Here is a 14751-nt window from a genome sequence, read left to right on the forward strand (position 1 = left end):
AAGTCTCATGAACGTTATATACACCTCTTTACTATTAATTAAAACATGACAAAGACGTCTAAACCAATTTCTGAAAAAAAATACGATTAAAATAATACCACAAACTATGAGTTTACAGAGCAATTCTATAAGGAAGACCCTTTTGCTGGCCATGGTGGTCGTTATTGCATTGAACTTTCTTTTCACCAGCTGGTCTTATGACTTTGGTGATCCTCTGGAATAAGTAGTTTTTATCAAATGTTCATCAATGTTATCGAATATCATGTATGCATCGTTTCCTGAGCAGTTGCAAAACAGTATCGTTATGCGACGCGATATCTATTTACGGGAAAACTCTTCTTTATGGTATGTCAGTTAATTAAAATGACACAAGAAATATGACTGAGGCATGTAACGTACCATGACCGGGACATTGACGACTTAAGCACGTTTGAGACTTATGATTTGAATCGAGAATACCACAATGTTCGTTCATCATCTTTGTTTATGTAGTTGTTTTGTAATCATTCTTTACTCATTGACAAAGTGGTGTGTCACTAAACAAGTCCGCTTCAAACCCTTAAATATACTTTTTTAATTCATTCAAACACAATTTATGTGAAGAAAGGAACTTTAACATATGTAGGTACATAAATGGGAAAAAAAGAAAGAAAAAACAAAACAAATATACTTGATCAATCATAGTACTTTGAATACATGTAGCATGAGTCGGTTTCAAACTTGAGATTCATCTCTTGAGTCGAAGTCACGTTGTTGTCGGTGACCGGTGTCATTAATAGAGTATTCTATTCGACTTCAGTTAATACCGAAAAAAAATCTCTTCACTAAACAATTTGAACATTAATGTGGTATTTAAGTTGTAAGTTTAATCACTTTTATTGTAATTGAATCTACTATAAACTTCAAAATCAAAATGTTGTTTTATTTTTTTGATGTTTTCAATTGGTTTAACCTACGATTTCAATTAAGTTATACCTTGATTGGTCACTGACCCATTGCTTGTTGTTGAAGGTAATCACCTTGTTTCAATGACAGATGTTTTGTTGACTGCCTTATTGATAACAATTACTTGATCATTCTTGTGAAAACTCCCACCAGAATAAGCGCGATTGCCCATTCCCTGTGCTTTTGGGAATTTTGATCATCTCTATATAGTCTCGGTACTCTTGTACGCGAGTAAATTGGGTCATTTATTTCATTTTGTTCCACTTGGTCTGTTCTGATATCTGCTAAAGCTTCTTTTGCCAATGAATTTGGTGTCGGGTAAAATGGTGAATCCAGGTCAAAGCTCGTATCTAAAATGAGTATAACAATTCTCATTCGATGGTGTGTGTATTAATGAGGATTTTTTAATTTTATATAATTTAACTGACTGTAAGACAAATGTAATATTGTCCTTTCCAATATTTATTGAACAAACAATATGCATGTCGTCAAAAATTGACTAATGTTTTATAATTCAAGAGTATCAATATTTTTGTTTACTAATTTATCAAAGCTTTCGACTTCATTAACGCTTTAGACTGTTCAATTATAGTGACGATGCATTCTTGATGAGCCATGGATAAATCATATGCGTTTGTTCATGGTTACTGGAAAGGAGCTTAAATAATAAAATTAATCTTATTCTTCGTATCATCGTATCTATTTGATCGTAACTTTTTGTGACTTTTAGTTGATTGGTCCACTTATAGTCCATTCGTTCTTCTTTTCGACATGAACGAAACACTACTCAATTAAATTAAGACTCAATGTTATGATTCGCTACCACTCAATCTGTAGTCATCTGACATATCGGGAACTGTCAGTCGAGACATTTCTCCAGGATTGATATATCCACCTGAACCTAAAACCATGACATTATCACATTAATATATCAGAAATAAAATCATTTTTACTAATGCTGTCGGGGAAGTTAAAAGTTCAACATGTGTGCAGTTCAGGCAAATTCAATCAAATAACATAATCAAGAAATTACTGCTGTGGTCATATTTCATATATCAAGTTTCAAATGTTTTGATGGATCAAAAATTCAAAAGTGTAACGTAAATCAACTCGCTTATATAATGATAATGGAAGAATGTTATGATTGATCATGTCAATTTTTTTTCTTGTTTTTTGTTATTGTTATTGTTTTGGTTTCTTTTGTTCCGTTTTTTCTTTGCATTCCATGTACTTCTTTTATGAATGATCTTTGTTTGAATCAATTAAAAAGTATGTTTAAGATGTACAGATGACTTGTCCTGTAAGGTAAAAAGGTGTGCACGATGTTAATGAAAGGACAATCAAACCAAATGTAAAAGGGGTAACATCATGCCTACAAAAAGTATTTGAACACTAAAAAGTTACACAACATATTGTGCATAGCCATTTCCAATAAATATCAATCATCAGTGGAATACTTACATTTTAGTCAAAAATATACATCTATGTACAAATGAACATAAAAAACTACTGGTTTAGATTAAGATAAGTACCATTTGAAATAGAAACTTACTTCCTGGCAGATTCTGTCATTCCACGACATTAAATTAAAGACAGCCTATACGATATCTTTCTCCTTATTCCTATGTTCATGCCTAAGAAAAAAAAACTGCAATGTTTTTGAGTCTTCAACATATGTTTAAGGTCGGTAGTTGTGTACTTTGTAATTAAAAGTCATGAGTACAATAATTGCAAAAATATAACAAAACGTAGAATCAGAATATTTTGTCATTGATTTTATAAGGAAACTTTTTACATTCACTTTTATCAATTCATTTGATGGATGAAAAATGTTCATATTCATTGTTTATCAACACATTATCGTGGGCAAATAAAAACATGAAAGAGTTTCAAGAATGTCTTAAAACAAATCTACTATTACAGTGGTTTAAAGCAATACATTTCATATCGTGGAAATATCGTTCCAAAGACGATAGAACCATAGGAACAGGATTTTGTTTGTGATATCTATAAACGTGACTTCGACTCAAGAGATGAATCTCAAGTTTGAAACCCACTCATGCTACATGTATTCAAAGTGCTATGATTGGTCAAGTACATTTTTTTTTGCTTTTTCTTTCTTTTTCCCATTTATGTACCTACATGTGTGAAAGTTCCTTTCTTCACATAAATTGTGTTTGAATGAATTAAAAAGTATATTTAGGGTTTGAGGCGGACTTGTTTAGTGACACACCAATTTGTCAATGATTAAAAAATGATTACAAAACAACTACATAAACAAAGATGATGAACGAACATTGTGGTATTCTCGATTCAAATCATAAGTCTTAAACGTGCTTAAGTCGTCAATGTCTTTAACCCGACCATGGTACGTTACATGCCTCAGTCATATTTCTTTTGTCATTTTAATTAACTGACATACCATAAAGAAGAGTTTTCCCGTAAATAGATATCGCGTCGCATAACGATACTGTTTTGCAACTGCTCAGGAAACGATGCATACATGATATTCGATAACATTGATGAACATTTGATAAAAACTACTTATACCATAGCATCACGAAAGTCATAAGACCAGATGGTGAAAAGAAAGTTCAATGCAATAACGACCAACACGGCCAGTAAAAGGGTCTTCCTTACAGAATTGCTCTGTAAACTCATAGTTTGTGGTATTATTTTAATCATATTTTTTTTCAGAAATGTGTTTAGACGTCTTTGTCATGTTTTAATTAATAGTAAAGAGGTGTATATAACGTTCATGAGACTTTCATCAACTCAAATAAAACAACAATTAAGGTGTTATATCATGTCTTCATTAAGACACTCAAGACATTTACTTAAATTGAAGTTCCTAAATATATCAGAAAACAATATGTTTATATCATATAATGTATACCATCCTCTTATTTCCCTGTAGAATCCCCTATAAAATACATTTTACAAAAAACGAAATATCGTATTTATTTTCTTCATTCCAAATACACACTTTGCTAAATCATTGCAAACAAAATAATAATATTAATATTAAATAAAATAAAAGTTTGGAAATATAATATTAACACTTAGATATTCCTCGATTTACATTCAGGGGCTGAAATCCAAGTCTCCGTTACAATATCCCTTTTGTTTATCTTTTTACGGCATCCCATAAACCAGGAAATGAGACAAAAACAAAAAAAAACAAAAACAAAAACAAAAACAAAAACAAAACAAAACAAAACAAAACGAAACAAAACAAAAACAAAAAACAAAAAAAAACTGGACATTGAAATCAATTTACCACACACTGAAAATGAACAAGTTTCATCAAAATCAGAAAATTATTTTTTAACTTAGTTAAAAGTAATCAGTTTTTTTTTTCTTTCCACCAAACAATATCAATGTTAATAACGTACAGACCGATGTTGAAAATGTATCGGGAAGAACACATGAGTAATTGTGCTAGGTGAATGGGAGAATGAAGGATTTGGGCGTTTAAATTTAGGAAAGAAGGCAGTTTACCCCATTTAAGTGTTCTTTGTCAATATTTCTCGAAATAAATTTACATTTAATCTGAGATTTAATATTAATAACTTACCCAAATTCGGCCCAGATATAAAAATACAGCATGTATAAGTTTGACCTTCAAATATTGTGGAAAACAAACTTTGTAGCATTTATACATTACAATGAAGAATCTGATAAGTATATGTATATACTGTGAAACATATTTAGTCACACTCCAATCATACAGCCAAACGAGATATTCTGATCATGATCATTAGGATGTTAAGGATCTTAAACAAATAATTAGATGTGTTGCAACTGTTCGTCCTTTGTTGGTCAACAATAAATGTACAAAACAGAACATTAACATACAAAGCAAGGGTGTCTGTCAAAATCACCACACTTTACAAAGAACATGGATGCAATGCGACAGATAAGTACATATATCTACGATTTCAATTTTAAGATAGATGACAACAAGTCTGAAATTGCCGATTATTTACTATATCAGTAAAATAATTTAAATATGTAGCAGATCATATTTTCGAAAATAAACGGTTTGAACTTATTTCACTTCATGTTATATCATACGCCATATTTTGTGATTTGATGTGATAATTATGTCTGTTGTTACACCTCAATTCTCTGGCTTGAAGTAAAATTCGATAACATATTACAAAGATCAAAACTAGAATCCTACTCAAAATCCACGACATTACTTATTTAAAAATATTTTTTGTCATAGTTTAAGAATACATTGTACGATTTATGAACATAGAGTTATATGTAACAAAGCAGTAATTAATTTTTCAATATGTTACTACTTTTACCTGTAGAAACGCATATACCGATTTTCTAGGAAATCATTTTGAAAAGCACTAATTGTGTATTTTCAAAATCTAGTGGCGTCAGGCTCGCAAGGATATAAACAACATTTCCAGATTTTAATGAAAATAGATAATTTTAATGCATTTTCGTTAAACATTACTGAAGTAACCATGGATGTGTTGATCATGTCTCATTATTGTCTTTTTGTATCCGTTGCAATTATTGATTTGCAATAAGCATCCTCAGAATTTGAGTCTTTTTGGTGACAAAATATGAGCTACCGTTTACCAAACACCTTAATAAAGCAGACAGATCGACGGACAGAATCTAAATTTGAATCAAGTAACTATTTTATAAAGGAGTCATTGTAATTCTCATAAATATATAGATATGTTTAAATCCTATTTCCAGAGTAATCTTATGGGATCGCCCCTTCCCCTGTAAATATTTTCAAATATGTTAGGTAACTCATTACAGTATTAATTACCATTGACAGAAAAAAGGAGAATCTTTTTTGCTGGAGGGCTGTTTTATCGAACATTCTTAGTTTACTTCGTTTTTTTCCGGATATTAACGTTTGAAACAGCTGGCAAAAACACTTCTTTTGTTTTATACGAAAAAGATGATACGAATTTACGGGAATTTTCATTATGTGTTTACAACAATGACCAACACATTTTGAAATTGAATAAGCAAATAGCTGCATCGAGAGGAAACATGTTAATATATGTATTTTCAACTTGTGTTTACTAATACATGTATGATTACGTTATTAGCAAGATATATCAATTAACAAAAAACTTATGACTAATAACTATTTCTGATATCAATCTTAAAACTTGATTTAGGCATCTGTTATTACTGTCTATTATTCAAATGATCGATTGAGCGGGTTTACAATTTTCCGTAACTTGAATAACACCTATGAAAAAAATGTAAGGCATAATACACCGACTACATGTATATGTACAAGTTTGTCTCTCTACAATCTTTCTTAATTTTTTTCTCATTTTTTTAGGCTCATCTGCTACATCTCATATAATATTATACTTGTGCTGTGTAAAATCTGTAGTTTCATTTGTGTTTAGTGTACTTGTATAATAAAAATCAAAATTGTTTCTTTTACGAACAAAGATCAAGAACAACAATTTTCTGCATCATTGCTGTTGAGCGTTTCTTGCTGTAGTAACTTTTTTTTTTTTTTTTTTTTTTTTTTTTTCCATATTATATATTCAAAATAATGAACTTGTCTTTTATTTTCGTTACCATTCACAAAGGACAAATATGTCCTGCTCTTCGTTCTGAAAAAGTAAAAAAAAAAACAGAATCGACTAATAGCTAATCTTTAATCACTAAAATTTATTAAATAGATACCAAATAAATGCTAAATATATGTATAAGTTCAGGAATAGAGTTCTTCAATTTAATGGTTAATATAACATATTTTACTGGATCTACCCCATATTTGAGCCAAAAAACATTTGAAAGACAATACGCAAACAATTGAAGGCCTGTCGGTACGTTAATGTATTACCAGAGAATAACAATGCAAAAGAAAATGTATCTCACCGTCATATGTGACTGATATTTTGCAAAATTTCATTTTTTGTATTTAAGTTGTTTTATGGATGTATACTTTAAAATGTGTAATTATTCCTTAAAATTCGTCTACTCTTAGGGGATAATCAACATTGAAAATCCAATAGATTTTATCTCCATTACTTATAAAATCTACACTGCATTCTATATATTTTTTTATCTCATAGAAAACACGGGTTATTTGAAAATCTGAATGTTAATTTCTGTTCACTGCGACAAGTCAAGCAAAACATCAAAAATGAAAAAAAATAGAAATAGGATTTTTGCCCATGAATCACATTTTGTATGATTCTTAGCTGGAGTGTTACTTAATTTCCGAAGTTGTGCATATTTCGTTTATTCTTGTTTACTCACATGGTTTCCTATATCCATATCCACCGTAACCACTGGCTCCATATCCGTATCCACCATATCCTCCAAGTCCACCAACAGCACCACCATAACCATATCCAAGACTTCCAGCGAGTCCTTATCCTCCGCCAAGTTTGAGTCCTCTTCCAAGACCGTAACCATATCCCCCGAAAGCTTGATTTTCAAGCCCCTTAGAAATTTTTTTGCCTTTCGAAGTAGTTACGAAGGACATATCCTGGAGTGCATCCTTTTTCTCCAAATTCGGCGGCAGCGAAGCTGAGCAAGGCGGTGAGGAAAACTACAGTTGTCTTCCTTCTGTAAAAAATAGTATCCATCTATGGTTTTCAATAATAACTGTTTGTGCTTGGAGTGACAATCAAAGATACAATTGCCTAGAGTTTATCATTTGGTAATTTTTTTATTACCTTTTTCAATATTCTTAAAATCTTTTTCTTTAGGTTTCAGCATTGGTTTTAAGGAGGTAGAACTAGGGTAAGGGACGTAAATCTAATAATCTTGTACAATTTCATGTAAACATCAAAGTAAATATATAATTTTATTCTGTTTCAAAGGAAAGCTTGAAATAATTTGAATGATACAAACATATCATTGATTTCAAGAGTGATATCCCTTTTCCTGGGTCTACCTCCTTAAATTGGCCAGGGATTCCGATTTTATCGGTGGTAAACGTATTTTAATTAATTTAATATATATATAATTTAAGTATGTATATCAAAACAATTCAGAAGTTCTACTGATAATAAAGAAAACTTTTATCATCTATGACGAATATATCTTAATGATAATAGTAACGCTAGAATTGGAGTTAAATATTGATTTTTGAGTTTAACACAAACGACGATCACCAAAGAAATGAAAACTCCAAGAAAATGCCGAATAGTATGTCTTAGAACAAATGGTTTTAAAAAGGCTATGAAAACAAAAACAACATTTGTATTACATTAAACCACTTAAAGTTATGTATTAAAGAATCAGGCGTAATTTTTGCTAATTATATTTATAAACTACAATGATAGCCATTGAAAATAAAACATAAAGCAGCAATCTAATTGGAATATGCCAAATATATGACAGTATAGCAGACTTCGTATTTATCTAGTAAAGTCAATTTTCCCTTTCAAATCTGAATACGACTTAATTGTTCAGTGAGCTGGGATGGTGCTATCTGTGGTAGTTCATAAATTTGGATCATATTTATACCATGTTTCGATAGTTTTGATAGATCAAATATTTTTTATACATGTACATCGTCAATCAATTCATTTATGTAACTTTTACGTAAAATGATGGATTAAAGCAGTTTGTGGGTTTGTTTGTTTGTTTTTTTGTTTTTTTTTCTCCATATTTATTCTTAATTTTATGTAATTAATGATGGTTTGAATATGAAGTTTGAAAATAAAGTTTACACCCATAATTTTCATGGCCAACAATATATCATGCTTATAATAAGAATTATAAAACATTTATAGACGATGACGACGTAAACAGGATCGTAGGCAGGAGTTTGTAGATGAGGTTATGTGGACCCGCGAAGCGAGTCCTGCGCCTATTAGCATTGAACATAATGTAATATTACTCAGTCTCCGATTCAGAAACACGGACTCGTTACAATTGACTATAAAATCTATGCAGAAGGCTACAGCTGAGAGGTGCTATTGGTGCATTGTCGTCCGCAGATAGGTCTCCCTTTTGAGAACATTGAACAACCTCACAGCAATAGATGTTGTAACACACATTGTCAATAGGACCAAAATTAGTAATTTAAGCGAAATACATATCTTTACAACATCCGTAGCCAGGGGGTGTTCATAAATTTTAAACAAATAAGCACTGTTTAAGTCAAAGTTTTTTTTTATTTGATTACTGACTATAAAAGTTGATAGCACTTCGCGGTGCGAGGCGCAGGACTCGCTTCACGAGTCCACATAATCTCCTCTACAAAGAGTAATCAACGGAACCAAGGTTATAGCGGTAATCAAAAGAATGTTATCCAGGGACAAACACCAGACATGGAAAACAGACATACACAACAAAGAACATAAAGTAACGAAAATCATACATACAAAGTAACAAAAGTAAATGAGCAACTCGGACTCCACTAAAAACTCGGAGCATCGACCAGGTGCACCGGTAGGGTAAGCGTTCTCTGCTTTTCTAGAAACACCCGCCTAGTTGCTCATAAAAAGTCAAGTCCGGGGTAGACAAACGAAGAAAGGAAAACTATGACACGTTGAATAAATCAGTTTTCATGGTGCTGATGGATACAGCATAACGATCCACGAGTTTATGATGACGACCATAAAACTTCTGTAGTGATGACATAAATCTTGTAGCAACATAACCCTGTTCTAGAAGCCTATTTGTTAGAGTATGAGTTGTGATATGAACATTCCGTACGCAGGAGCCAAAGGGATGTTGCCACAGATGAATGGAAAATTGACAATTCGGAATGAAAAGTCATCACGTTTGTCGTAACGTTTGGTCAATAGTTTTCCTTTACCATCGATTTCTAAGTGTAGGTCAAGATATGAGGCTGACTTCACAGTGTCTGTAGTATCTTTATCTCAAGTTCTTATGTGTAGATGCGATGTATCAAATATCGGAAATAAGAATTGTTTAAAGATAATACGTCGTCTATATAGCGGAAACCGAGATTGAAGGATCTAGCAAAGCGATATTCTTTCTTTCTGATCACATCAGCTATAAAATCAGCATCATAAGAGTGAAGGAATATGTCAGAAAGCAAAGGAGCTCAATTTGTTCTCATTAGAATGCCGACCATTTGTTGAAAAAAAAAAATCCACCATACTAGACAAATATGTTGTCGATTAAAAATTCCAGGATTTTGGAAACATCATGAATAGTTGGACTATGATTTGGAATTATTTCTTACACAATATGATAATCTCTACCAAGAACTGTATATTTTTATCTTCGTGTACCATCTTTTTTTGGAAAAACAACGATGTATAATGTTTTTAAGTCAGGATTTTAACTGAGTATTGGGAATAGAAGTATACAGTGTTGAAAAATCATAGGTTATAATGCTATTATATTCAGTTAATAGTCTTGAACTGATTGTCTCCAAAAGATCTTTCGAATTTTTCAGGATGCACATTGAATTAATACCACTACGGGAGTAACAAGTGTTGTGGTAGGACTGCAGACCGTCTTTGCCAGTTGTGAGTATAGAAGTTAACAGTTTTGAAAGAGGTTTGGTGGTACATTTTGCAGATCCAGCTATGAAACTTTGTTTGTATGGATTCTTGTGAAGTTTAGGAATTTAATTAGTTGGGTTAATACTTTATTTTCAGATTTTATATTCAAACCATCATTGAATACATGAAAGGGTAATCAAGGGAACCCAGGTTATAGCGGTAATCAAAGGAATGTAATCCAGGGACAAAGACCAGACCTGGCAAACAGACATACACAACAAAGAACATAAAGTAACTAAAATCATAATTACAAAATAACAAATAAAAATGAGCAACTCGGACTCCACTAAAAACTGGGAGCATGGACCAAGTGCATGATAGCGACCATAAAATTTCTGTAATGATGACTTTAATCTTGTAGCACCAAAACCCTATTCCAGAAGCATATTTGTTAGAAGAATAAAAACGGGGGAAAAAAGAAAAAAAAAACTAAACACGCAAACCGCTCTAATCCATCATTATACGTAAAAAGTTTTCAAGTGAATTGATTTACGATGTACATGTATAAAAATATTTGATCCATCAAAACAATCGAAACATGGTATAAATATGATCCAAATTTATGAACTACAAGAGATAGCACCATCCAAGCTTATAAAACAGGTAAGTGGTATTCAGATTTCAAAGGGAAAATTGACTTTACTAGATAAATACTAAGTCTGCTATACTGTCATATATTTGGCATTTTCCTATTACTTCCCTGCTTCATGTTTTATGGCAAAGACTTATTTTTCAATGGCTGTCATTGTCGTTTATGAATATAACGGGCAAACATTACGCCTGCTTCTTGAATGCATAATTTTAAGTGGTTTTATGTAATACAACTACTGTTTTTGTTTTGATAGCCTTTTTTAAAAATGTTATTCAAAAACATATTATTTGGCATTTTCTTGCAGTTTTCATCTCTCAGGTGACTTTCGTTTGTGTTAGACTATATACTGTATACTCAATTAATTAAAATACGTTTACCACCGATACAATCGGAATCCCTGGTCAATTTAAGGATGTAGACCTAGGCAAAGCGACATAACTCTTGAAATAAATGATATGCTTCTAACATTTTAAATTTCACCAAAATATTTCAAATTTTCCTTCGAAAAAGAATAAAATCATTCAGTTACTTTGATGTTTACATGAAATTGTATAAAATGTGTAAGATTTACATCCCTTATCCTAGGTCTACCTCCTTAAGTTACTGTCTATACTACACCTTTACCCTAGGTCTACCTCCTTAAGTTACTGTCTATACTACAGTTAAAAAAATGTTGATTCTTCTGAAACTAATGCTGAAACCCAAAGAAGAAGATTTGAAGAATATTAAAAAAAGGGTAATAGATAAATCACCAAAGTGACAAACTCTAGGCAATTGTATCTTTGATTGCAACTCCAAGCACAAACAGTTATTATTGGAAACCATATATTATTTTTTACAGAATGAAGACAACTCTAGTTTTCCTCACCGCTTTGCTCAGCTTCGCTGCCGCCGAATATGGCCGACAAGGATACACTCCAGGATATATCCTTCGTAACTACTTCGAAAGGCAACAATTTTCTAAGGGGCTTGAAAATCAAGTTTTCGGGGGATATGGTTACGGTCTTGGAGGAGGACTCGGCGGAGGATATGGACTAGTTGGAGGTCTTGGATATGGTTATGGTGGTGCTGTTGGTGGACTTGGAGGATATGGATATGGAGCCAGTGGTTACGGTGGATATGGATATAAGAAACCATGTAAGTAAACAATAATAAACGAAATATACACTACTTTAGAAATTAAGTAACACTCGAACTAAGAATGATGCAAAATGTCATTCATGGGCAAAAAGTCTACACATTTTCATTTTTGATATTTAGCTTGAATTACCAAAGTAAAGAGAAATTAAAATTCAGTTTTTCATATAACCCGTGTTTAGGAGATAAAACATATATAGAATTCACTGTAGATTTTAGAAGTAAGGGAGATAACTCTGTGAATGACACTCAAATACGATAAAATCTATTTGATTTTCAATGTTGATTATCCCCTAAGGGCAGACACATTTAAGGAATAATTACACATTTCAAAGTGTAGATCCACAAAAAAAAAGCTTTATTACAAAAATTGAAATATGTTGTTTTGTGGGGCTGTATCACATCTTCCAGATTTTGCATCATTCTTACAAAGACAGCTACTCAAGTTGATGTGAATTTTCTTGAAATATTTATTATATACTGAGTATTTTGAACAACAAAATATCAGTCAAATATGACGGTGAGATACTGAGATACCCTTTCTTTTGCAGTGTTACTCTCTTGTAATGCATTACAGTACCTACAGACATTTAACTATTTGCGTGTTGTCTTTCAATTTTTTTTTTTTGGCTCAAATATGTTATATTAACAAATTAAAAAAAACAACTCTATTCCTGAATTAATACAGACATTTTGCATTGATCTATGTGCCTTTTTCTTTCAGTTTATTAATGGTGGAGAGAATCTTAATTACTAAATACATATTAAGGTTGAAAAAATGATTTTAGTTAATTTATGTTCTTTGTTGTGTATGTCTTTGTATATCATTAAAGCCTTTTTGCAAGTGAAATAAAGAAAGTTGAGTTGCCATAGATCTAGAATAGTGTGGTGTATTGACAAAGATACGTCTGATCCGACAAGAAGAATATCATTTGGCTGGATCCTTCAATCTCAGTTGCCGCTATATAGATGACGTGTAATAGTTAAACAATCCAAGTTTCGGAGATTTGATACATTGCATCTACCCCAAAGAACTTGCTTATTAAATTTTCATATTACAACTCATACAAATGTACGTTATGCAAGATCTTGCCGTCAATATGCGGGCTTTTTGTATCGCGCTATCAGGCTTCTGGAACAGTGTTAATTTTCTTCAAAATTGAAGTAATCACTACAGACGTTTTATGGTCGTCATCGTGAACTCCTTGATCGTTATGGTGTATCCATATTTACCATGAAAACTGATTTGTTCAACGTTTCATTGCTTTCCTTTCCTCTTTTTTCTACTCCGGACTTGAGTATGCATGGACAACTCGATGGGTGTTTCTACAAAATCAGAGGACGCTTACTCTACCGGTGCGTCTGGTCCATGCTCACAGTTTTATGTGGAGTCCAAGTTGGTCACTCACTTTTGTTACTTTGTATGTATTGTTTTAGTTACTTTATGTTCTTTATTGTGTTCTTCTGTTTTCCATGTCTGGTCTTTGTCCCTGGATTACATTCTTTTGATTTCCGCTGTATTCTTAGTTCCCTTGATCACTCTTCCATATAATTCGGGTAAATTGGGTTATAATGTCATTGAAATACACCAGAAATGAATACTTCAAGAGCAGATAACTCTTTAAATAATAAATGACGCTTGGATTGAAAGCAAGTGAACGTCGTTTAGATGTTTCAAATATGTTTCTTACCTGAATTTAAATATTACATATAGGGTATTACTTGCATAATTGTTTTTTTTTTTAATATAATACCCTTATCTTCTTACAGCAAAGTGTACTCTTTCTATGGTACTACCCTTGTTTGGCATAGGTATATCCATTTATCCATTCTTTTTTTTCCGATTTATATACCTACATAAGTGAACTTTCTCTTCGTCACATAAAATATGTTTGAATGAATTAAAAAATTATATTTAAAGGTTTCAAGCAGACTTTTTTTAATGACACAACACTTTGTCAATGATTTAACGAATAATAACAAAACCTCTACACAAACGCACATGATTAATGAACAAATCACAGGTCTAAATCGTGCTTAATTCGTCAATTAACCCGGCCAAGGTAAGCTACATGCCTCAGTCATATTTCTTGTGTCAATTTAATTAACTGAGATACCATAGAGAAGAGTTTTCCCCTAAATAGATAACGCGTTTTGCAACTGTCCAGGAAACGATGCATACATGACATTCGATGACATTGATGAACGTTTGATAAAATCTGCTTATTTCAGAGCATCACGAAAGTTCATAGAACCAGCTGGTGAAAAGAAAATTCAATGCAATAACGACCAACATGGCCAGTAAAAGGGTCTTCCTTATAAAATTCCGTTGTAAACTCCTAGTGTGTGGTATTATTTTAATCATATTTTTTTCAGAAATTGGTTTAGACGTCTTTGTCATTTTTTCATGAATAGTTAATAGGTGTATATAACGTTCATTAGGCTTTTATCAACTCAAATAAAACAATAAATCTAGGTGTTATGTCATGTCTTTATTAAGGCACTCGAGACATTTACTTATATTCAAGTTCCTAAAGATATCAGCCCAATATTTTTTAGAAAGTTAAACAGCTT

The 14751-nt window shown here is 31.9% G+C and overlaps 1 protein-coding gene across 2 annotated transcripts; it reads left to right on the top strand.

Annotated features, from left to right (window-relative positions):
• The first annotated feature begins 10957 nt into the window (after positions 1 to 10957).
• On the top strand, positions 10958 to 14519 carry LOC148599703 (uncharacterized). 2 transcript variants are annotated; one of them, XM_088558433.1, is made up of 3 exons: positions 10958 to 11051; positions 11882 to 12177; positions 14410 to 14519. In XM_088558433.1, coding segments are annotated over exons 2-3 (297 nt in total). In that variant the 5' UTR covers positions 10958 to 11051; position 11882; the 3' UTR covers positions 14412 to 14519. The 2 variants fall into 2 exon arrangements, with proteins under 2 accessions (XP_088414559.1, XP_088414558.1); XM_088558432.1 differs by lacking the exon at positions 14410 to 14519 and adding an exon at positions 12902 to 13051.
• The last annotated feature ends 232 nt before the right edge of the window (positions 14520 to 14751 follow it).

The sequence above is a fragment of the Perna viridis genome, chromosome 13, assembly GCF_037379345.1.
Source record: "Perna viridis isolate PV_CMFRI_1.1 ecotype Kerala chromosome 13, ASM3737934v1, whole genome shotgun sequence".
Taxonomy (NCBI): Eukaryota; Metazoa; Mollusca; class Bivalvia; order Mytilida; family Mytilidae; genus Perna; species Perna viridis.